Source organism: Chiloscyllium plagiosum, unplaced genomic scaffold (genome assembly GCF_037043375.1).
Source record: "Chiloscyllium plagiosum isolate Xiang-an unplaced genomic scaffold, Cpla_swu_hap1 HiC_scaffold_221, whole genome shotgun sequence".
NCBI classification, from domain to species: domain Eukaryota; kingdom Metazoa; phylum Chordata; class Chondrichthyes; order Orectolobiformes; family Hemiscylliidae; genus Chiloscyllium; species Chiloscyllium plagiosum.
This window is the reverse complement of record NW_028270360.1, coordinates 82,616-106,601: the sequence shown is the minus strand read 5'-3', so window position 1 is coordinate 106,601 and position 23,986 is coordinate 82,616. Positions and strand designations below refer to the sequence as shown.

General features: G+C 41.6%; 1 protein-coding gene across 2 annotated transcripts in view; it reads left to right on the top strand.

The window, feature by feature from the left end:
* The first annotated feature begins 440 nt into the window (after nucleotides 1-440).
* LOC122557539 (sodium- and chloride-dependent neutral and basic amino acid transporter B(0+)-like) overlaps nucleotides 441-23,986 on the top strand; it is a 51,909-nt gene continuing 28,363 nt past the window's right edge. The window contains exons 1-5 of one of the 2 annotated variants that reach the window (XM_087985755.1): nucleotides 441-682; nucleotides 924-1,077; nucleotides 12,017-12,148; nucleotides 19,375-19,542; nucleotides 23,152-23,290. In XM_087985755.1, coding sequence (XP_087841881.1) covers nucleotides 611-682; nucleotides 924-1,077; nucleotides 12,017-12,148; nucleotides 19,375-19,542; nucleotides 23,152-23,290 — 665 coding nt within the window. In that variant the 5' untranslated portion in view covers nucleotides 441-610. The remainder of the gene's footprint in view (nucleotides 683-923; nucleotides 1,078-12,016; nucleotides 12,149-19,374; nucleotides 19,543-23,151; nucleotides 23,291-23,986) is intronic. The other variant, XM_087985756.1, reaches the window with a different exon arrangement.

The window sequence follows — 23,986 nt, the reverse complement described above, 5'->3', positions numbered from 1 at the left end:
TTTAATTTTACCAACAGCAAATCCCCTGCATCTGGTTCACTCTGACAAAGTCCTTTGAAATCTCAAGACTTCAAAATATTGGCACCGCATTCAGCTTCAATCTGAATGGTCACTCAATAGTCAATCTTTGAATCTTTCTGATAATTGTATGGCAGGCAGGGATAGTAGGAGAGATTCCTGGTCAATTGGAAACATTGAGGTAGCTGCAGAGTAACAGCCACCCCACGGTGAAAGCTGCAGAAGCTGATTCAAGCCGTGGCCTCTCCTCTATATTGTGTGACCTCCTCATTTCAAAGCATTGGTGAGAAATATGTGATGCAAAGTAGATATATTCTGACATTGAGTATTTTGAAACAAACCTGAAATTCTATTATTTTTAGTGTGGAGATTGCATCAGAAATAGTCAGGAAATGTGGACATCACCCAGAGCAACTAGATCTTGCCCTTTTTGGACACATCTTGTCATTCTCACCAGTCATTTACCTGGTGAAAGGCTGAACAGTTCTTAATCACAGTCCTGGAATTTTGGAAAGATAGAACACCTTCGGGCAAGATTTACTCCTCAAGGTTTACATCCAGCTCCTGAGCAAGCGAAGATAGCTGTCTGAAGATGGACCAGAGGGAGTTGGCTTTATCTGAATTCTCACAGAATGAACAGGAAACACACTCTCCAATAGATACAGTGAGTATTTTAGCAAAACATGAAATTACACTCATGTAAAATCCTGAGAAGTGCTGATTCTTTGGGAATTTTAGCTTTTGTGAACTGCAGTCACCCATCTTGTTTCCAAACTACTAAGTGATTGCTGTTAACTGGGGAATAAAGAAATGTTTTTACAGTGGGGAAGAGTTGAACTAAGTGCTTAAGTTTAGATTGAGAAAATCTACTTTCTAATTTAGTCAATTCCTTTCTTTGCCCCAAGAGTGCTGCCAATCCACCAGTGAACAAAAATGATGAAAATGTAAAGAGAGGTAACTGGTCCTCGAAGAATGACTACTTGCTCTCTGTGATCGGCTGTGCTGTGGGTCTAGGCAATGTCTGGAGATTCCCTTACTTGGCTTACAAAAATGGAGGAGGTACTGTCTGGAATTTGAGTTAAGGGGGCAGAAATGCAGAGGGAGCATTTCATTGATCTTTAAGGACTGTTGACTTGGATATTGCTCTTGTCATCGTAACATCGTAACAATTGATGTGGAGGTGCCGGTGTTTGACTGGAGTAGGCAAAGTCAGAATGCAACAACTCCAGGTTATGATCCAACAGTTTTAACCTTCACCTGATGAAGCAGCAGAACCCCAAAAGCTTTTGATTTCAAATAAACCTGCTGGACTATAGCCTGGTCTTGTGTGTTTTCTGACATCCTAACAATAGTACAGAGGTTAGAAATGTTACAGTCTGGACATGGCACAGTTAAATACTAAAGTGGAAAGTTGTGGTTGAAATTAATTCAAGTGACTTTTAAGCAAATCAGATTGTCTCATTACACGTTGTAGTTTGAATTTGTGGCCCATTTCTCATCAGGAGAAAAAGGCGTTGTACTTTTAGACCTTTAAATACTTTATATTGCTAAATTCCTATAACTGAAATAATTCTAAAAACACAACAGAATGTCATTAAGACCAAGATTGTTCCCAGCATTCTCAATAAACAGTAGATTAATAAAACTCATGTAGCCCCTTTATCATTTGTCTAGTTCAAGTCAGAGTAGACCACATTTTCAGTTTAAATAGGCATAGGTTTGTTCATTACAAGTTTTATGGAAGATTCCTTTGGAGTTAAGATAATAAAATCCTTGTCAGCAATATCAACAGATGTTAAGATTAAAACAAGTATAGAAAATACAAAAGAATAAAGGTTCAATCAGTCTTTGTAGCATGCTAGTGGAATCAATTCCTTGAGTTCCTTATTGTTGAAATGAAGAAAGCATCACTTGAAGTTAGATCCAGCAGCTGTGATGGCTACTATATCGAATGATTGGTGTTTACCTGTCCAGATAAACATTATTTGACATCAGATATTGAGAGACAGAGAAGATTGCTGGTAGCTGACACTTACAGCTAAGATGTGCAGAGGTTTGATTTTCAGTCCTGACTTCTAAGTGGTTCAAATTGCTTCCAACCCCTGCTTCTAGCCACTGGACCTTTTATTTATTGGCATGTAATGAAAAGGCAGCAGATGGATGTTTCAGGGCAAAACAATCTCTGTTTATTGTTGCACAGAAGAAGTAACACAACAATACAGGAAACAGGTAAATCAACAACACACAAAAAGGTAACTTAATACAAGACAAGATAGCACAATAAATCACTATTATTTAAAATACAGTGTTATTTAAAATACACTATTATTTAATATCATAATACACTCATTCCATCCACCTCACACTACTGACTAAGTTACTACTCTGGGGTCTTGGGATTATGCTCACCACTTTGAATGCAGTTTTGAAATTGGCCTGGTACAGTTGCTCTGGCTTGCTGTACTCTGAATGTGGTAGGGGACTTCTAGATAGGCAACTGCTCAGTCTGCGTTGAGTCCACTGATGCCGGGTTAGGCACGTGAGTACTTGGATCTACCTGTTGAGTACTTGGGTTTTTTTTATTTCTGCTGGTTTATTGAGTTCAGTTTTCAGCTCAGTTGGGTCTGAGGACTTGCAGTGATGGTCAGGATAGTTGATGCTTCACATTTTGTCGGTCATAGTTCCTTTTAGCATGATCAGCCTTGATGGTCATTGAGGGCTGCTGTCGGTCTTACAAAACACATTCTCCATGTTCCTGTTTTCTGGTTCAGCTCCTCTGGTGATGTGAGATCAGGGCTGCAGTTATACCAGCTGTGGGGCTTCCAAATCGTCAGGCTAATCTCTCGGTGCATTGTCTTGTCGAGGTTTTCTTTTTGGCCTTGACTGGCTTGATTAGATTTCCAAATTTTACACAAGATTTTAACGGTTTTGATTGCTGTTGGATGTGGGGTGGTTGTTATGGTAACCCTCTTGGCTCCACACTATCTCCATGAATCGGTATCTTCTATGGGCTGGGTGGCCAGAGGTATGAAAGTTGTCTTGGGGCTGGATGTGTTTGGTTTTGGGTTAATTGTCTCAGGTGCAACGTTCCCCACGAGGTAGTCATTTCTTTGTACTTGGCTCCGGAATACTCAGTCTCTGTTCACAGTTCAATCCCAACACCTGCTTCTGGTTTTTACTCCTCTGCCAGCACAAAACTTGTTTTTGTCAGGTTTTAAAAGGTCTTGAGCTCTGTGCATATATTTCCAACACTAGGATTTTTTATGAAATTTATTGACGACCCTATTACCAGTTGATTTCTCCAGAAACTATATTGTGTAAGGCATCAGCATTCAGCAAAAGCCTTCCTCAAACATTGGTCTTTTCTGCTGATAAATAAAGCAAACATTTTTATTAACCAGCACCTCTTGGAACAGGAGTGTGCAATTGATCAAATATTCCAGATAATCAAGAGGTACACATAACCATAGTAAACACTGAACAAGAGAGACCTTAATATCCCTCAAAGCTTCCCTATAAAAAACCTCCTAAAACTAATGTAAAAACCCACAGTAAGTAAAAGAAAAGTAATGCAGAGAGTATTCACGTCACTGTTAGACTTTATTTACAGCAGAAATACACGGACATCATGATGGATCGCAATATTGAACACGTAATTTTGGTCGGTTTATCAGGAATACCCATTGATAAGGTGCTAGCTAAAACAAAGTTACTGTACCTACTTTACAATCTCACAGTGAGTCATCAATAAACTTCATTATCTCCTGGATTACAGTTATTACTTATCTTCATATCGATCTTAGTTTGCCTCCAGTAATGTATTTATGCAGCAATGCTTATATATTATCCACTATAATATAAGAGAAACCAGCAGACATTTATTATAATGATATTATGTCAGGGATTTTCCGCAGGCCAGTCATTATTCGGTGTCGACGATGAGTCACCATGAATATTCTGTGGAATCCCCATTCTAGCTCACTCTGAAGGTATTGCCCAGGAAACTAGATTTTCCACGAGGCAATTCTCCGATTCTTGAAACACTCCAAAAGTCTCCATTTACATCGGAAATTTCAGAAGGTAATGATGAATTTAAGTAAAATAATTAATCAGGAAAGTTAGATTATTAAATCGAACACCCCTGCCATGTCCAGACCCGCTCTAAACCCCCACATCCATTAGATCTGAGTTGACATCTCCCTAGCAACTCCTTGCATCAGCCAAATGCGACCCAACCCAACCCAACATTAACAAAGAGTCATAGAGGCCTATAGCTCGGAGACAAGCCCTTTGGTCCAAATTGGTCCATGCCCTACCAAAATGTCCATCCATGCTAACCCTATTTCCCTGCACTTGGCCATATCCTTCTAAACTTTTCCTATCTATGTGCTTGTCTAAATACCTTTTGATGTTGTTAATGTAATCAACCACTTCTGCTGGCAGCTCATTCCAGATGCATTCCACCCTCTGCGTCAAAACGTCCCCCCCCTCAGGGTCCCTTTTATTCTTTCCCCTCTAACCTTAAACTGATGCCCTCCTGTCCTCGATTCCCCAATTCTGGAAAAAAAACAGAGTGCATTCACCCTATCCATGCCTATCATGATATTATACATTTCTATAAGAACTCTCCTCAATCTCTTAAGCTCTAAAGAAAAAAGTCTTAGGTTGTTCAACCTCTCCCTATAACTCAGACCATTGCACCCTGGCACCATCCCTGAAAATTTCTTCTGAACTCTTCCCAGTTTAATAACATCCTTCCTATAGCAAGGAGACCAAAACTGAGCATAACACTCCAAATGTGGCCTCACCAACGACCTGTATAAGTGCAACATAACTTCCCAACTTCTATACTCAGTGCCTTGACTGATGAAAGCCAGTATGCCAAAAGCCTTCTTCCCTGTCCTGTCTGTCTGTGACTCCACACCCTCGACAGAACTGACCACTGGCCTCTACTGTCAATCTGACCTTCTGCCCAGCTGACATCCTGTCTAGCTAGTGAACAGTCAGGAGGGAGTTGCCGTGGGAGTCCTCAAAATTGATGCCAGACCCTTGAAGTCTCATGGCTTCAAGTTAAACAGGGGGCAAAAAGGTCCTGCTGATTATCACATACCATCCTCCGTCAGCTGATGAATCAGTATTCCTCTATGCTGAACAAACTTGGAGGGAGCATTGAGGGTGGCAAGGGCACAACATGTCCTCTAGGTGGGGGATTTCAACATTGACTATCAAGACTGGCTCGGCAGTAGCACTACTGATCAAGGTGGTTATGTCCTAAAGAACTTCGCTGCTACACTGGGTCTGTGGTAGGTGGTGAGGAAACCAACAGGAGGGAAAAACTTACTTGACTTCATCCTCGCCAATCGACTGAGGATTGAGTTGTAGAAATAGCGGAGGCACTGAATGTGATCTTTCAAACATCACTGGAGTCAGGGAAAGTTCCAGATGATTGGAAAATTGCTATTGTAACCCCCTTGTTCAAAAAAAGATCAAGACAGAAGATGGAAAATTATAGGCCGATGAGCCTACCCTTGGTTGTAGGTAAAATTCTAGAATCCATCGTTAAGGACGGAATTTCTAAATTCTTGGAAGTGCAGGGTCAGATTAGAACAAGTCAGCATGGATTTAGTAAGGGAAGGTCATGCCTGACAAACCTGTTAGAATTCTTTGAAGAGGTAACAAGTAGGTTAGACCAGGGAAACCCAGTGGATGTCATCTATGTACACTTCCAAAAGGCCTTTGATAAGGTGCCTCACAGGAGGCTGCTGAGTGAGGGCCCATGGTGTTCAAGGTGAGCTACTGGCATAAGTTGGGGATTGGCTGTCTGACAGAAGGCAGAGAGTTGGGATAAAAGGTTCTTTTTCGGAATGGCAGCTGGTGACAAGTGGGGTCCTGCAGGGTTCAGTGTTGGGGCCACAGCTGTTCATTTTATATATTAATGATCTGGATGAAGGGACAGGGAGCATTCTGGCGAAGTTCGCCGATGATACGAAGTTAGGCGGACAGGCAGGTAGTACTAAGGAGGTGGGGAGGCTGCAGAAAGATTTAGATGGTTTGGGAGAGTGGTCCAGGGAATAGCTGATGAAATTCAACACTGCTACCCTGGGTCTATGGTAAGTGATGAGGGAACCAATAGGAGGGTAAAACTTACTTGACTTCATCCTCACCAATCTGCTGGCTGCAGATGCATCAGTCCATGGTTGTATTGGTATGAGTGACACTGCACAGTCCTTGTGGAGATGAAGTTCCACCCTCACATTCAGAATACCATCCATCCTGTTGTATTGCACTGTCACTGAGCTAAATGGGACAGACTTCAAGCAGATTTAGCAACTCAAGACTTCAGGCACTGTGGGCCATCATCAGTAACAGCAGCGTACTTCAGCACAATCTGCAAACTCATGGCCCAGCATCTCTCCCACTCAAGCATTACCATCAAGCTGGGGATCAGCCTGGTTCAATGGACAGTGAAGATGGGGAGTCAGGAACAGCACTAGACATACCTAAACATGAGGTGTCAAGCTAGTGAAGCTACTAAACAGGGCTACTTGCATGCCAAACACAATAAGCAGCATGTGATAGAGCTAAGCAACTAATCAGTCTGAACCAGACTCTGCTGTCCTGCCACATCCAATCATGAATGGTGGTAGACATTTAAACAACTCACTGGATGAGGAGGCTCCACAAATGTCCCCATTCTCAATGGTAGAAGAGCCCAACACATCAGTGCAAAAGGTAAGGCTGAAACATTTGCAGCAATTCTCAGCAAGAAGGGTTGAGTGGATGATCCATCCCAGTCCGCTCTAGTTGTCCCCAACATTACAGATGCCAGCCTTCAGCCAATTTGATTCACTCCATGAGATAACAAGATACAGTTCAATGCACTGGATATTGCAAAAACTATGGGCCCTGACATCATTCCGGCAATAGTACTGAAGGTCTGTGCTCCAGAACTTGCTGCACCCCGAGCCAAGCTCTTTGAGTTTAGTTACAACATCAGCATCCACTCATCATTGTGAAAATTGCTCAGATATGCCCTGCATACAAAAAAAAGCTGGACAAATCCAACCCGGCCCATTACACCCCATCCGTCTACTGTCGATGATCAGTGAAGTGATGGAAGGTGTCATCAACAATGCTATCCAGCAGCACATGCTCAGCAATAACCTGCTTGGTGATGCCCAGTTTGGATTCCGCCACGGCCACTCAGCTCCTGACCTCATTACAGCCTTGGTTCTAACATGGACAAAAGAGCTGAATTCCAGAGGGGAGGTGATAGTGACAGCCCTGGGTAAAAACAATGGCTGCAGATGCTGGAAACCAGATTCTGGAGTAGCGTGGTGCTGGAAAAGCACAGCAGTTCAGGCAGCATCTGAGAAGTAGTAAAATTGACGTTTTGGGCAAACGCCCTTCATCAGGAATACAGCTGTATTCCTGATGAAGGGCTTTTGCCCGAAACATCGATTTTACTGCTCCTCGGATGCTGCCTGAACTGCTGTGCTTTTCCAGCACCACTCTACTCCAGATAGTGACAGCCGTGGACATCAAGGCCACAGTTGACTGAGTGTGACATCCAGGAGCCCTAGCAAAACTGGAATCAATGGGTATCAAGGAACAAACACTTCTCTGGCCCCCAGGAAAGTGCATGGTTGCACAATCCTCAACACCATTCACAATTGCTCAGATACTGAAGCAGGAGAAAGTGAGGTCTGCAGATGCTGGAGATCAGAGATGGAAATGTGTTGCTGGAAAAGCGCAGCAGGTCAGGCAGCATCTAGGGAACAGGAGAATCGACGTTTCGGGCATTAGCCCTTCTTCAGATACTGAAGCAGCCCATGTTCAAATGCAGATTTGGGATAACAAGTGGCAAGCACATTCATGTCACACTTGGCAGAAATGACCCCCTCCAACAAGAAAGAATCCAGCCATTATTTTGTGAAATTCATTCTCATGACCATTACTAAATCTCCCATTGTCAACAGCCTGGGGTTACCATTGACCAGAAACTGAACTAGACTCATCATATTTATATATAATACTCTGGTTACAAGAGCAGGTCAGAGTTTAGGAATATTGCAGCATGTAACTCGCCCCTAACTCCACAAAGCCTGTATATCATCTACCAGGCACAAGTGCCAAACACTGATATTATAATGTAAAGGTTGAATTTATCGTCAATCAGTGATTCTTAAAGATTGTCTACTGCTATCTATGATTGATAAATAAATTAATAGATAAGGACATAATGTATTCCAACCCCAGATGAACAACTGGCAAATATCAACATATAACTTTACTGAAGCTCTATTCCCCTTCTAACTCCTCACGCACACAGTCATACACAGATAGAACATAGAACAGGATAGGCTCTTCAGCTCTCTATGTTGCGCGGACCTTTTATCATATTCTAAGATCAAACTAACCTACATATCCTACATTTTACTATCACCCAAATACCAAGTGATGTAAGACTGACTGGTCTGTAATTCCCAGGGTTATCCATATCCTCTTTTTTGAACAAGGGAATAACATTTGCCACCCTCCAATCATCTGGTACTACTCCAGTAGCCAGTGAGCATGCGAAGATCACTACTTCTGTTGTGAAGTTGAAGGCATGTCCTGTATCTTTAAGAAAGAGTGAATGCTGTTCTGCACTGAGAGCTTACAAGCACCTGTCATATGATTTGACGAGCAGTCTCAGAATGTACTGGAAAATTGAAAATATATAACATTTGGCTGTGAAATGGATACTTGAACTGTTTGCTGTTTTGGCAACAATTCCAATTTAAACTAACAGTTTAAATTATGCCCCAGGATACTAAAACCCAATCCAGTTTGAATTTATTGTTTTATCAACATCAAACTAATGATCCAATGTCGGGGGAATATAAAAAAGGCAGTCATTTTGAAAATCAGACAGAGCAACTGCCATCGAGAGAGAGAGAGAGACCCAAGACATTGAAATACTCTGTATCAAAGGTACCTTTTCATATGAAACATCTTAACAGTAACAAGAAAGAAGATGATCCAGTGAGATCTTCAGCCGGAAGAAGAAAGACACCAAAGGTTTTGAAATGGATTTGATGTAATTTTAATAAATGTTTTATTGGAACAGTATATTATAGCATTGGAGGCAGGTATTAAGCAGTTAAGGGAAAGGGGGCCTTAGTGTTGTGAATATTTGTTGCTTGATGTTCCCTTTTAGAGTTAAAGAATGAATTGATGTTATTTTCTTGAAATAATGGAAATATGAGGTGAGGTGAGCTTCTCTGGGTGTTTGGTTTAATGAAGAGAGATGTTCACCGCTGTGTCATAACACTTTAGGCACAGCAATCTCTTCCGTCACTTCCTGCAGCAACCTTGGGTATATCCCATCTGGTCCAGGCGATCTATCTATCCTCATGTTTTTCAAAATTTGCAGCATATCTTCCTTCTTAACATCAACCTGTTTGAGCATATCAGTCTGTTTCACGCTGTCCTCACAAACAATAAGGTCCCTCTCCCTAGTGAATACTCAAACAACGTATTCATTGAAGACCTCCCCAAACGCCAACTGCAGGCACAAGTTCCCTTCACTATCCCTGATTGGCCCTACCCGCACTTGCTGCAAATTCTCCCTAAACAACCTCCACATTTCTGATGTACATTTCCCTGAGAATATCTACTCCCAATTTATGATCCACGGTTCCTGCCTAATAGCATTGTAATTTCCCCCTTCCCCAACTAAATACTTTCTCATACTATCTGCTCCTATCCCTCTCCATGACGATAGTAAAGGTCAGGGAGTTGTGATCACTATAACAGAAATGTTCTCCCACCACGAGATCTATCACCTGGCTTGGTTTGTTACCAAGCACCAAATCCAAATGGCCTCCCCTCTAGTTGGCCTCGCTAAATATTTAATCAGGAATCCTTCTTGGACACACCTGACAAAATCTGCTGCATCCAAACTATTTGCACTAAGGAGGTTCCAGTCAATATTAGGGAAGTTGAAGTCACCTGACACAAACTTGTTACTTCTGCACCCTGCCAAAATCTGCCTCACAATCTGCTCCTCCATGCCTTTGTTGCTATTGGGAATCTCTAGAAAACTCCCAATAAAGTGACTGCTCCTTTCCTGTTTCTGACTTCCACTTATAATGACTCAGTGGACAAACCATCCCCTACGATCTCCCTTTCTACAACTATTATACTGTCCCTTATTAGCAATGCCATCCACCCATCTATTTTACCTCCATCTCTGTTCCTACTGGAACATCTAAATCCCGGAACATTCAGCAACCATTCCTGCCCCTGTGATATCAAAGCCTCCGTAATAGTTACAACATTGTAGCTTCAAGAAACTCCATGCTCCATTGTAGCTCTATGCTCTAAGTTCATCACCCTTATTCTTGAGACTTCTTGCATTAAAATAGACCCATCACACTGACTGCAGCTTTGCTCTAATAACTGCCTATCCTTCCTCACAGTCTCTCTGCATGCTGTATCTGCCTGTTCACCAGCATCCGCATCCTTTGATCCATAGTTCCAGTTCCCATCCCCCTGCCAAACTAGTTTAAACCCCCCCGAAGATCTCTAGCAAACCTCCTGCCCAGGATATTGGTGCCCCTCAAGATCAGGTGCAACCCATCCTCCTTGTACAGGTCCCACCTTCCGCAAAAGGTCCACATACCTGAAGCCCTCCCTCCTATACCAGCTCTGCAGCTACATGTTTAGCTGCACTCACTCTCCGTTCCTAGCTCCACTAGACAATGGCACCAATAGCAATCCTGGGATTACTACTCTGCTCTTACTAATTAACCTTACTCTTAGTAATCTTTCAATGTTCCCTCAATACAGGAGTTGTCCCATTGGACTGAAGAATTGCAGACATTATTCCACTTTTGAACAAGGGCGAAAGAGGAAATTCAGGGATTTACAGACCAGTTAGCCTAACATCTGTGCTGGGGCGCTGGTTGGTGTCTCTAATTAAGGATAAAATAACTGAGCACTTCAAATTTTTTCAGTTAACCAGGGACAGTCAGAATTGATTAATGACAGTAGGTCATGCCTGACAAACCTCATTTAATTTTTTGAAGCCATAACTAAGATAGTGGACAGGGGAATGCTATGGTTGTTGTTTGTATGGACTTCAGAAGGCATGCGATAAATTGCACATAAGAGCTTATTAACTAAGGTAGAGGCTGATGGAATTGAGGGCAAATTACTTATATAGTTCAGAAATTGGTTGAGTGGCAGGTGACAGAAAGTAAGGATAATGAGTAGGTTCTCAAATTTGCAGGATGTGACCCGTGGTGTCCCCGTAAGGATCTGTGTTAGGGTCTCAATTATTCATATTATTTATTAACAACTAGGATAATAACATAGAAAGTCATATATCCAAATTTACTGATGACACACAGTTAGGGGGCGTTGTAGACAATGTAGTCAACAGCATAAAATTACAGAGGGCTCTTGATAGACTCAGTAATTGGGCAAAAATGTAGCAGATGAAGTTCAATGTAAGCAAGTGTGTGGTTATCCATTTTGACCGATATAGTATCGACCAGGATACTTCCTAGATGGCATAAAGTAAACACAATGGATGCCAAAAGAGACTTGGGGTTTCAGGTGCATTGACCTTTAAAGTACCACAAACAGGTGCCGTAAATAATGAAGAAAGCTAATGGAATCTGGCTTTTCCACCTCGAGGACATGAATACAAGGATGTAGACAGTATGCTGCAGATAAACAAAACCCTGGTTCGACCACAATTGAAGTACAGTGGGAAGATCTGGGCACTACATCTCAGGGAGGATATATTGGCCTTGGAGGGAGTACAACATGGTTTTACAAGAATGATAACTTGGACTTTAGGGGTTTGGTTATGAGGAGAGATTATAAAGATTAGGCCAATTTCTCTGTTAATACAAAGTTGTTGTAACCATCCACTTGAAACTGCAGAGTATGTTGAGAATTCACATCCACGGATCCTGTTTCACATTTTTATTCTATTTTCCAGGTGTATTTCTTATTCCCTACTCGATCATGCTGGGTCTTGTTGGGATACCAATGTTTTTCTTGGAATCTTCCTTTGGGCAGTTTGCCAGCCTCGGGCCTGTTGCAGTGTGGAAATCTGTACCAATGTTACAAGGTTAGAGATTATTGAATAATTAAAACTCTGGAACAATTTCAATGCATTTTGATGTTTAATTCATATTAATAAACTAGTTATAATTGAGTGATTAAATGGGAGTGTATATAAGTCTTGCTGTCAATCTCTTTGAAAACTTTCTTATGTTACACCAAGATATGTCAATGATTAACACTGATGTTAGTTTTGTTTCTTATTCATTAAATGCGAGTGATTGTGATTGTGTTCATTTCACCGGGATGGTTGACTCCAAATCTCGTTGTTTTTTCAGAATCAATCTTTCCTTGGATCATTTAAAGAATGATTAGATTAGATTCCCTACAGTGCAGAAAGAGGTCCTTGGGCCCACCAAGACCACACAGACCCTCTAAAGAGTAACCCACCCAGATCCATTTCCCTCTGACTAACACAACAGACAATTTAGCATGGCCAACCCATCTTTGTTTTATGGGAGGAAACCAGAGCACCTGGAGGAAACCCACACAGACACAGGGAGAATATGCAAACTCCACACAGACAGTCGCCCGAGGCTGGAATCAAACTCAGGTCCCTAGCGCTGTGAGGCTGCAGTGCGAGCCACTGAGCCAATGTGCTTCCCTTGTAAATTATATCAAGTTGCTATGGTGAGATTTGAACCCATGTCCCTTGAACATTAACCTGAGCTTCTTGACTACCAAGCCAGTGTCTCCTCCACTACACCACCATCTCCAGGAAACTTGACTAGTAACATGCCCATCTATTGTAAACTAATAGCATACTACTAGCTCAGAAATGTATATGCTTGAGCAATGCAATGAATGTCTGTTGGGTTGACCAATACCACAATATCATGCCCATTTTCTGACATTGTGGGAGATAACAAAAGCAGTGCCACATCTGGTAAAACACCCCGGTGGAGGCAAACTCACACCATAGCAACAGGAGTTACTATCAATTATAGACATCGTAGAGGTACAGATTTAGAAAACAAATTGATGACCAGCATGACTTTGGAAGCAGACAGTTTGGAATAGGGAGAAGTTCGTTATCCTTAAACAGCATCAGTTTTTCAGAGTACAGACAGTTGTACACATCTGTAGATGGAGCATTAAGCACGAGAACAATGGAACATATTTCTAATTTTCATTAGGATGCAAATTCTTTCAAGATAAAATACATTTCTAAGATTTCCTTGGTAATAAAAAAAATTAAATGGCTAAAGAATGCCCTTGAGCTGGGACAAAGGCCAGTGCATTACAGAAAACTTGAAACCTAGAAAGCTCTGTTGATGGCAGTTAATACATAATGACACTCTTTCATAACAACAATTACAAACGTCTTTGTTCTTAAGGAAAGAGCAGTATAATTTGGAGAGACAAAAATATCAGAGACACACAGCAAAAGCTGGTGCTTTTGTAAAGGCCAACTCATGGATAGCAACAAAACTGGCATGGATTTGGCATCCAGCAACACCTTCACTGAATTTACTGTTCCAAAACTTCATGCAGGTCTATTTTGCAGATCAAGGTCTAGGTGAGTCCACGAAAAGAACTCTTAAAAATCTTGTCAGAACTCAGGGAGGCACAGTGGCCTTACATTGCCAGGGATCCGGATTTATGTGGAGTTTACACATTCTGCCCGTTTGAGATGAGTCCCGTCAGGTGCTTGGGTTTCCTCTCACGGTCCAAAGATGTGCATGTTCGGTGGATTGGCTGTGCTAAATTGCTGATAGCATCCAGGGATGTGTAGGTTAGGTGGATTAGCGAGGGGAAATGGAGGGTTCCAGGGATAGGGTAGGAGAGTGGTTCTGGGTGGGATGCTGTTCAGAGAATCATGCAGACTCGATGAGCTGAATGGCCTGCTTCCACTCCGTAGGGATTTTATGACTTGACAAGGAGGAGCTTCACATTATTAACATGTCCAGTTTTTCTGGGGTCGATCAGGAAAGTCTGGAAATGATTTGGAAAGATCTTGAAGAGCAGATCAAGATAAGAATTCACTTCAGGATGAACAGACTCCACATCATTTCAAATAGACAAGAATCCTCAAAAGACTATTCACCAGTTTGTTGGAGGATGCTATAGCAAAGGGCACGAGTGTGACTTTACTGAAGAGGAACGGCCAGAGAATATTAATGAGTTAATTATCACATCCACATGAATTACAGTCAGTTGGAAGAAACATTTGTGCCATAAGAAGGGCCACAGTCTTGACATATTCCTTGAGGATAGACAGAAATATGAAGATGTAGTGGCAGGCCAGCAACAGTTACATGCTTTAGGTGCAACTAATACTATTGCAATGATCAGTAAAGCACAGAAACCCAATAAAAGCTCCAATAGCACTTGTTTGTTGGACTTCTCCAAAGTCCATGCTCTACTTTTTGATATCTGTAGCATCAAGGGACATGGCTATGTGCAGGAAATCTGTTTTCAAAAGCCAAGTCAGGCCCTTACAATAAACCACAAGCGACTAACATGACAGTATAGAGTAATAACAAATCATCAGCAACAAGGAAACTGTTACCAAGGTGCACCAAGGCAACCACATCGATGAGGCTCAGAGTCAACCAAATGAAAGGCAAATTTTAGAAAATAAGCAGGCTTTACATGATGTTAATCTCACACTCTGTGTTGGGAGTAGAAAGCAATCAGGAGCTCTTTAATATCATGTGTCCTGAGAAGGCAGTGTGATACAAGATAAAAGCTAAAATCAACACCGGAGTTAGTGTTACCATGTAACCACTATATGGCCTCAATGACATGCACCTGAGCAAGTAATGTTCCATGGTACAGGCTATGAGAGATCATCTCTCAGTGGAGACAGCAGATCAACAATTGTATGTATTGCCAATGAGTGCCAATGTGCAAACTCCCAGTGGTTTCCCGAAATATTTAGTCTAACAGATACATGGTTACCAGTATGTACAGATCTCAGTGCAGTCTCAAATCATGACATTCAAACCACACCCACCATGGCAGAACAAGTCACATATGGTACAATTGAATTAGTCAAGAATTGACAAAATTATAACTTTGAAGTAGGAATTAAGCCAGGTAGCCAAGATGATTGCATATGATTTATAGAACAGCTTATCCAAAATACAAAGATATTCATCCTGATCTGCACCATGATCACCTAAGCTATGAAATTAAATGTGCTCTCAAGGCTGACATGTTATACTTTGGACAATGTGAATTGTTGTCATTGGGCGCAGTTTCAAATCATGTCCATGTTACCACAGGACGCATGAGTATTGAAAGTTCAAAATGATTGGCATGACAATCTATGTACTGACCAGGGATGGATCGGGATATTCAATGACTCACGAATACAGTATATAAACAGTGGGAGACTCTATACCCATATGATATTTCATCCAATCCTTCAGCAAAGTAGCAACAGACCTGTTCGTATTGCATGGGGAGATTACTTCCTTGTGACAGATTACTTCTCTAAATCACCTATTTTTTGGTGAATTAGCAGCAAAATGAGTACAAGTGTCACTGACACAATGGCGGTATTTTTAGGTTATTTGGTGTCCCAAGTACAGAATCTCCAAAATTGCTCACTGGGCAGAGATTGAGAGTTAGAAATACAAATTTTTGGATACCAGCAAAGGTTTCTAAAATATGCAACCAGCCCAGGTCACAGAAATGTATTGCAGCTCATGATATTACATGATAAAGGAACAGAAGCCAGCTCTGAACAATTTATGACAGACCAATCATGCATGAAGAGATTGAGAGTTGAACCCTCTGATGATGTTGTGTGGTAGGGTTAATTAATAGCAACCAGCAGCAACTAACCAAGTTGTCAAACAAGTGCAACAGGGATCAATGCGTACCTTTCCAGGTGGACATACATACACCAAGTCAGGAAAAGTTGCCAAACTTTCAAAACATTTCATTGAATTTTGAAGCATTAATCTTTAAACTCTGTCTTACCTGTGTGCATAATTGTCAAATTAATTCCATGTGTCTCTGCACAATCATGTGTATCTGTTTTGGAAAAGTTATCCTTATTCTGTTGTAAAATATCAGCCCAAATGCGATTTTGCCTTAGGAGTGTAACACTTGTTTGTAATAGTTAATTGTAACAAATGTTAGACAGTCTCTTCAATCCTATGATATTCACACGCAGTTTCTTATGTTATGGGGGATCACATAAGCATTGCCACATCTGGTAAAACATCCCGCTGAAGATAAACTCACACCAGCAGTTGCTGTTCTCCTTTGAATTAAATAAAAGCTAAATCATAAGATATGGGTTAGCAATGCAGCCAGTTATGAGCTGCAGTGAGAACTCTGGAGCTGAACCTGTGCCCTCAGGTTAAGTTAGAAAACACAAACCAAGGATCCTGTCACTGATTCCCAATCCTTGGTAAAAAAAATACCAAGGTGCATACTACACATTGGGTCAAGTCTGGGCCCAGCGAGTTTATAGTTGATGGAGTTCAATGTTTCAGTGGTTAGGTTTTAGGTTGAAGAATGCTCACTTGGACATCAGGTGCGGGATTAAACCCTCAAATGAAATAGACATTGAAGAAACGAGGAAGGAGCTAAAACCAACTCTGGTACTTATCAATGGTGCCAAGTTATACAGTCATAGAGTCATAGAGATGTACAGCATGCAAACAGACCCTTCGGTCCAACCCTTCCATGCAGACCAGATATCCCAACCCAATCTAGCCCTACCTGCCAGCACTTGGCCTATATCCCTCCAAACTCTTCCTTTCGTATACCCATCCAAATGCCTTTAAAATGTTGCAATTGTACCAGCCTCCACTACTTCCTCTGGCAGCTCATTTCATACATGTACCACCCTCTGTATGAAAAAGTTGCCTGTTAGGTTTTATATCTTTCCCTGCTTACCCTAAACCTATGCCCTCTAGTTCTGGACTCCCACACCCCAGCCTGTTCAGCCTCTCCCTATAGCTCAAATCCTCCAAACCTGGCAACATCCTTGTAAACCTCTTCTGAACCCTTTCAAGTTTCACAACATCTTTCCGATAGGAGGGAAACCAGAATTGCACACAATATTCCAACAGTGGCCTAACAAATGTCCTGTACAGCCGCAACACGACCTCCCAACTCCTGTTCTCAATACTCTGACTGATAAAGGAAAGCATACCAAAAGCCTTCTTCACTATCCTATCTACCTGCGACTCCACTTTCAAGGATCTATAAACCTGCACTCCAAGGTCTCTTTGTGCAGCAACACTCCCCAAGACCTTACCATTAAATGTATAAGTCCTGCTAAGATTGTTCTTCAATGAGCTTTTTTCTTATTCGTTCAAGGAACTTGTTTTCTCTGGCTGGGCCAGCATTTATTGCCTATCGCTAGTTACTCGTGAGAAGTAGCGATGAGCTGCCTTCTAGAACCTCTGCAGTCTATGTGCTGTAGGTTTCCCTACAATGCCCTTTGGAAAGGAATTCCAGGATTTTGACCCAGTGACTGTGAAAGATCAATGGTATATTTCCAAGTCAGCATGGTGATCGTTTTAGAGGGGAATTTGCAGATAGTGGTATTCCCCTGTATTTGCTGCCCTTTGTCTTTCTAGATGGAAGTGGTCATGGGTTTGGAAGGCACTTTCAAAGGAGCCTTGGTAAATTTCTGCAGTGCATCTTGTAGGTAGCATACACTGTTGCAATTGTGTATCGGTGTGAAGGGAATGGATGCTTGTAGATGTTTTGCCAATCAAGTAAGCAGCTTTGTCCTGAAGGGAGTCAAACTTCTGGCATGCTCTTGGAGCAGGCAAGTGAGGAATATTCCATTAAACTCCTGACTTATGCCTTGTAGATGATAACAAGCTTGGGGAGACAGGAGGTGAGTTACTCCTACAGTATTCCTAGCCTCTGACCAGCTCTTGTCACCATTGTGTTTGTATAGTAAGTCCAGTTGAGTTTCTGGTTAATGGTGACAACAAGGATATTGATTGTGGGGGTATTCATTGATGGTAACACCATTGAATATCACGGAGCAGTGGTTAGATTGTCTCTTGTTGGAAATGGTCATTGCCTGGCATTTGGGTGGTATGAATGTTACTTGCCACTTGTCAGCCTAAGCCTGGATATTGTTCAGGACTGCATCAGTGTCTGAGGAGTTGCGAATATTGCCGAGCATTGTGCAATCATTGTGAACATTCCTACTTCTGACCTTATGGTGGAGGGAAGATCATTGATGAAACAGTTAGAGATGGTTGGGCCTCAGTCACTAACCTGATGAACTCTTGCAGAGATGTCCTAGAGCTGAGATGACTGGCCTCCTGCATCCATATCCATCCTTCAATGTTCCAGGTATGACTCGAACAAGTGAAGAGTTTGTCCCTTGACACTCATTAATTTCGGTTTTGCTCAGGCTCCTTGATGCCACACATGGGCAAATGTGGCCTTGATGTCAAGGGCTGTCACTTCCACCATACCTCTGGAATCCAGCTCTTTTGTTTGAACCAAGGCTGTAACAAGGTCGGGCACTGAGTGACCCTGGAGGAACACAAGTTGGGTGTCACTGAGTATGTTGTTTCAGATGATTGAGAGAGTGGACTGTTAGGGCAGTAATTGGCTTTTGTGTCCAGAACATATCTGATCAATGTTTCATGTTGTTAGGTATATGCCAGTGATCTTACTGTACTGTAAGAGCTTGGCAATGGGACTGGTGAGATCTGGAGCACAACTCTTCAGTACTATTGCTGTAACGCTGTCAGGGCCCAAATCCCTTACACTATGCAGTGACTCTAACTGTTTCTTGACACCAAGTGGAGTGAATTAATTTGGCTGAAGACTGGCATCTGTGATGCTGGCGACCACTGGAGGAGGCCAAGGTGGATCATCCACTCAACAATTTTAGCTGAAGATTGTTGGAAATGCTGACCAAATTTAACACCCACTAAGACAATGGCAATACTAGAGGGATAGTTGTAACAACAGAATAATATTCTCTTGTCCAATTCCTGTTTAGATTCTGAACCTAATTGTCTGTAACTTTATCATAATTTCTGAACTCTGAGGATGACCTGTGCTTAAATTCAAGAGCAGGGAAAATAAAGTTGATGGCTTATTTTCAACTTTATAAGTTCAGACTGGAGAGAAACAACCATGGCTGCCTTATTTCAAAACACTATCTCCCTCTTTCTCTCTCAAATTACATTAAACATATTCTAGTTGGAAATACATGCAATTGAATTCAAGAGAACAATTTTATTTCAGTATTGTTTCTAAGATCTTTTTCCTTTGTTCAATTTTAAGGTGTTGGAGTCACCATGGTCCTTCTGATCATAATTGCCAACATTTCCTATGCCTGCATCATTGGTTACAGTGTGTACTACCTATTTGCATCCTTCCAATCACCCCTACCATGGGCAGACTGCTTCAGTTGGTGGGGAGCAGATGAAACATGCAGCAGGACTCCCAAAGGTACAGTGTTCACTTTGACTGGAGACATTCCATGACTGTTCATATTTTATTCTGTTGATCTGTCAGAAGAAAAGTAGCCAATGCTTTCAGTAACCAACTTCATTGTAATTGTACATCAGAGAGACTTGGACAGGATCCAGCTACAAGGATCATGTCATTGAGTCACTGAAGTGAAGGATTGTCAATAATAATTGCTTACAGGCAAGAGAGATGCTTCAAAGAAAATCATCTCTCCTTTAGTATTGCCCCTGTTGGTCATCCTCAGCTGCTTTAATCTCCCTGGACTGTGGATGTAGGGAAGCTAAGGTAGTTTCAACCTTTTATTATCATTACCTACATTACTACTGTCTGGTACAGAGTTCAGTTTTTCTCTTTGTCTTCATCTCAGGCTCAGCTCTCTCAAAATCTTCATTCAATGTCATCAGTCACACAACGAATGATTTACATTCACTCCTTGACCCTTAGGATTAGGGGTCATGAGATTGGATGCTGGATTTTGAGCCTGAAAGGAAATTCGAAGATCAGGACCAGGACGCAGATTTCAAACATCATTGGTTTTGCAAATGGGAGTGAGAGTAGCAACAAGTTTCAGAACAACGTGTGTGTTAAACAGAGATAGGTGGAGGGACAGATAATGTTGAGGAGGTAGGGAGGCTGCAGAAAGACTTGGTGAGTAGATGAAGAAGTGGCAGATGGAACACAGTGTGGCAAGTGTGAGATTATGCACTTTGGTTGGAAAAGTAGAGCGCAGAATATTTTCTAAATGGAGCAAGTCTTCAGATATCAGAAGCACAAAGGAATTTCAGAGTCCTAGTTCAGGATTTTCTTGATGTGAATATGCAGGTTCAGTTGGGTGTTGGGAAGGCAAATGCAATTTTAGAATTTATTTTAAAAGGCTTAAAATGCAAGAGCAGGAATATACTGTTGTGATTGTAAAGGATCTATTCAGATTGCATTTGGCAAATTGCAAGCAGTTTTGGGCTCTGTATCTAAGAAAGGATGTGCTGGCATTGGAGGAGGAGGAGGCTAACAAGATGGATCATGGGGATGAATGGCTTGTCATAGGAGGAGCAGTTAAGGACTTCGTGTTTCTACTTGATGGGATTCAGAAGGATTAGAGGGATCTTATTGAAACTTGCAAAATACTGAAAGGCCTATATAGAGTAGATGTGGAGAAGATGTTCCCCGAAGGACCCGAGACACAGCCTCAGAGTGATGGTACGAAGCTTTGGAGCTGAGATGAAGGGTAATTTCTTCAGCCACACAGTGGTGAATCTGTGGGACTCATTTCTGCAGAAGACTATGGAGGCTAAGTCATTGAATATATTTAAGACAGAAAGATAGGTTCTTGATTAGTCAGGGGATCATAGGTTACGGGGAGAAGGCAGGAGAATGGGGTTGAGAAACATATCAGCTATGATTGAATGGTGGAGCAGACTTGATGGGCTGAAAGGCATAACGATCTTCCTATCTCTTATAGCCTTATGATCTTATTTTATTTCAAAAAATGTTTAAGTTGTTTCCCTCTGAGTCAAGGAAACCAATGTATGGCCTGCAGCTGGTGTTAATTTTAAGTACCAATGGCCAATGACTTACGACAGTGTTTGTCCTTATTCAATACATTGGGAGGTGCTCTTCTCGTCAGACAACCATGTACATATTCTTGCTGCATTTTGCCTCTTAAAGGAATGTGTGAGTCCTGGAAAACAGGTAATTCATGTTCAGATTTAAACCACAAGACCTTTTAATTTCCATATATCTGCATTTTGGACTCATATTCCTGTCTGTGACTCTGTGCATGGGTCCAGGAAGTTATTCTCAATCTTTTTTTTTATAAAACACACTTCACAAGTTTTGAAGCCTGGAAGGTGATCGTACTGGAGTTATGGAATCAGAAGTAATTAATTATCAGGATTAATATTCATTTTCTGATCCATTGATGAAAGCTTATCACATGGCATTTGACAGTGGTAATGCCCCAACCTCTGACCTAGAAGGTTCATTTCTAACCGCCCCCCCCCCCCCCCCCCCTCCCCAGAGGTGTGTCATAACAAGTCTGAACAAATTGATCAAGGGACGTGGGCACCACTGTCTCCGCCAATATTCATTGTTTATCCCAAATGCCCTTAGTAATGTGGTGGTGAACCACCTTCTTAAACCACTGCAATCTATGATAAAGGTATATCATAGATATGTATGTTGCAAATATTGGGAGTTAGAACTTGTTCATGAGATGTGGACATGAAAATATAGTCATGAAAGTACCTAAAAATGTGTCAATATAATATCTGAGTTAATGTGTGAGGGATTGAGACCAGGGAGTTTGAGACTTGAGCATGTAGACCAGACTGAGTAAGGAGGCTGGGGTATCGTCTTTGAGGGGTGGGATGTCTGAAAGCTCAGTGATTGGCTGATCCTTCCTGAGTGAGTCTGAATACATTAACTATCACATGATTAGCACAGACCAAGTGGATCTGAAGGGATACAGTTGGCACCCATGTAGAAAGTTCTTTACTCATTTGGCTCTTCTGTTTGTGCTCCACAATGCTGACATTTCTGTCAGCTTCAAACATGGTGTATGAGACACTTTTCTTAAAATCCCTAAATGATGCTGTCATTAGTGTGAACTAATGATGTGGAATACAAGGAGGGAGTTCAGTACATGTACCCAGCGTGTACAGTCTGTATAGAATGAAGGGCCAATTAAAACCATTCACAACCAATGGTGACTCAATGGAAATGTTTATCCACACAGCAAGAGGTTAGGATTACATATGTATTGCCTGAGAGTGTGGTGAAGGTTACTTTTATTCAAGACATTCAAATGGGAGCTCGATCATTATTTGAAAAGGAAGGAGCTCAGAGTTACTGAGTGGAGGAACTAGGTGAAACTCTAATTTGGATTTTCACAACAGTTTGCATCGTCTCATTCTGTGCTATAATAATCTAGTGATTCTCTGTGCTGTTGCAGACTGGTGCTCAACAAAAAACATTGTGTCTCAGTCCCTGTGTGATTTCTTTCACATGCGGGATATGCTATTGAGTGTCATAGGATGCATCTTCATGAAGTGGGAACCTTTACTATTGATGTACCTATTTGTGTGTTAAGGGAGCTTTTGGGCCACTTGCATCTACCACTAGTACCAAACACTTTATGGAAGCCAGTAATTGAACAATACAATTTTCTTCAATGTCATTGGATACCTCTACTGGGCACCCACCTGAAAATCAACCCTCCTAGGAAACAGCAGACCAGATAGAGTGACCCCACATATTGTGCCGCTTCCCCACCCCCACCCTTCAATACATACATGAGAATGCCAATGGCAGCCAGCATACCCATTTAGGAAATCACTTAGGGAGTCAATTTACGTCTGGTAAGAAAGGCAGTCCTCAAACCATCCCACCCTGGATTCAATGAGTGGACACTGGGAAGAAGAGAGGATCTTCATTTTATAGATTCCTGCCTCAGTCTATGCCTCTGATTCCACCTCATGTAATGGATGAGGTTGGGTTGGGTTGCCCAGAGACCCTGATTGTACCACAAGAAATGGAAGCATTGTTCAACAAGGAACAGTAAAATTCTAAAACACATTCAACATTTTCTAGATCCATTTTGCAATCTTACTCTGGACGATGGATATTTTGAAGTCATTAATACAACATGGCTGCAGACGTATAATAACACTTGCCTAAATGGATCAGAAATCTCCATTCCTCACCAGGGTCCGAGTGAGCAATACTGGGAGTAAGTACGTTGTTGTTTAGTATGACAGACTTTGATTAATGCTGACAAAAGCAACATTAAGTCAAAACTTCCTGCCTTCCATTCATTCTGAAAATTTGTAAGAAATACTAAAGTGAAGGGAAAATAACAGGAACAAAAAACCAGAAATTTTTGGAGAAACTCAGCAGGTTTGGTAGCATCTGCAGAGAGAAAGCAGAGCTAATATTTTGGATCCAGCAATCTTTCTTCAGAACTGGACCTGAATCATTGACTTTGCTTTCTCCCCATAGATGCTGCCAGACCTGCTGAGTTTCTCCAGAAATTTTTGCTTTTGTTTCAGATTTCCAACATTTGTTTTATGTTAATGGAAAATAACAGATGCTGAATGAGAGGTGCATTCTGATTGGTTGACAAGTGAACTCTGATTGGTTGAGTTGTTACCATGAGGGATGTGCCCATTAGAGCGAATTGACATTTACCTGGCAGATTTTGTTTAAATTTAACCAGAAGGTTGATAGATTGGCCAGAGCATTGCCCGGGTTAATGGCTATCATCTATTCTGTTCATTTGAATCTGGGCAGAGCTCATACACAGTCTTTCTGTCTACAAAGACGATCCCTGTGTATTAATATACATAGTTTCCAGTGCATGCAAGTGTGCTACGCTGGAAAATCATAATTGTAGTTTTATCCTAAATTTAATGCAAGTGTAATTATA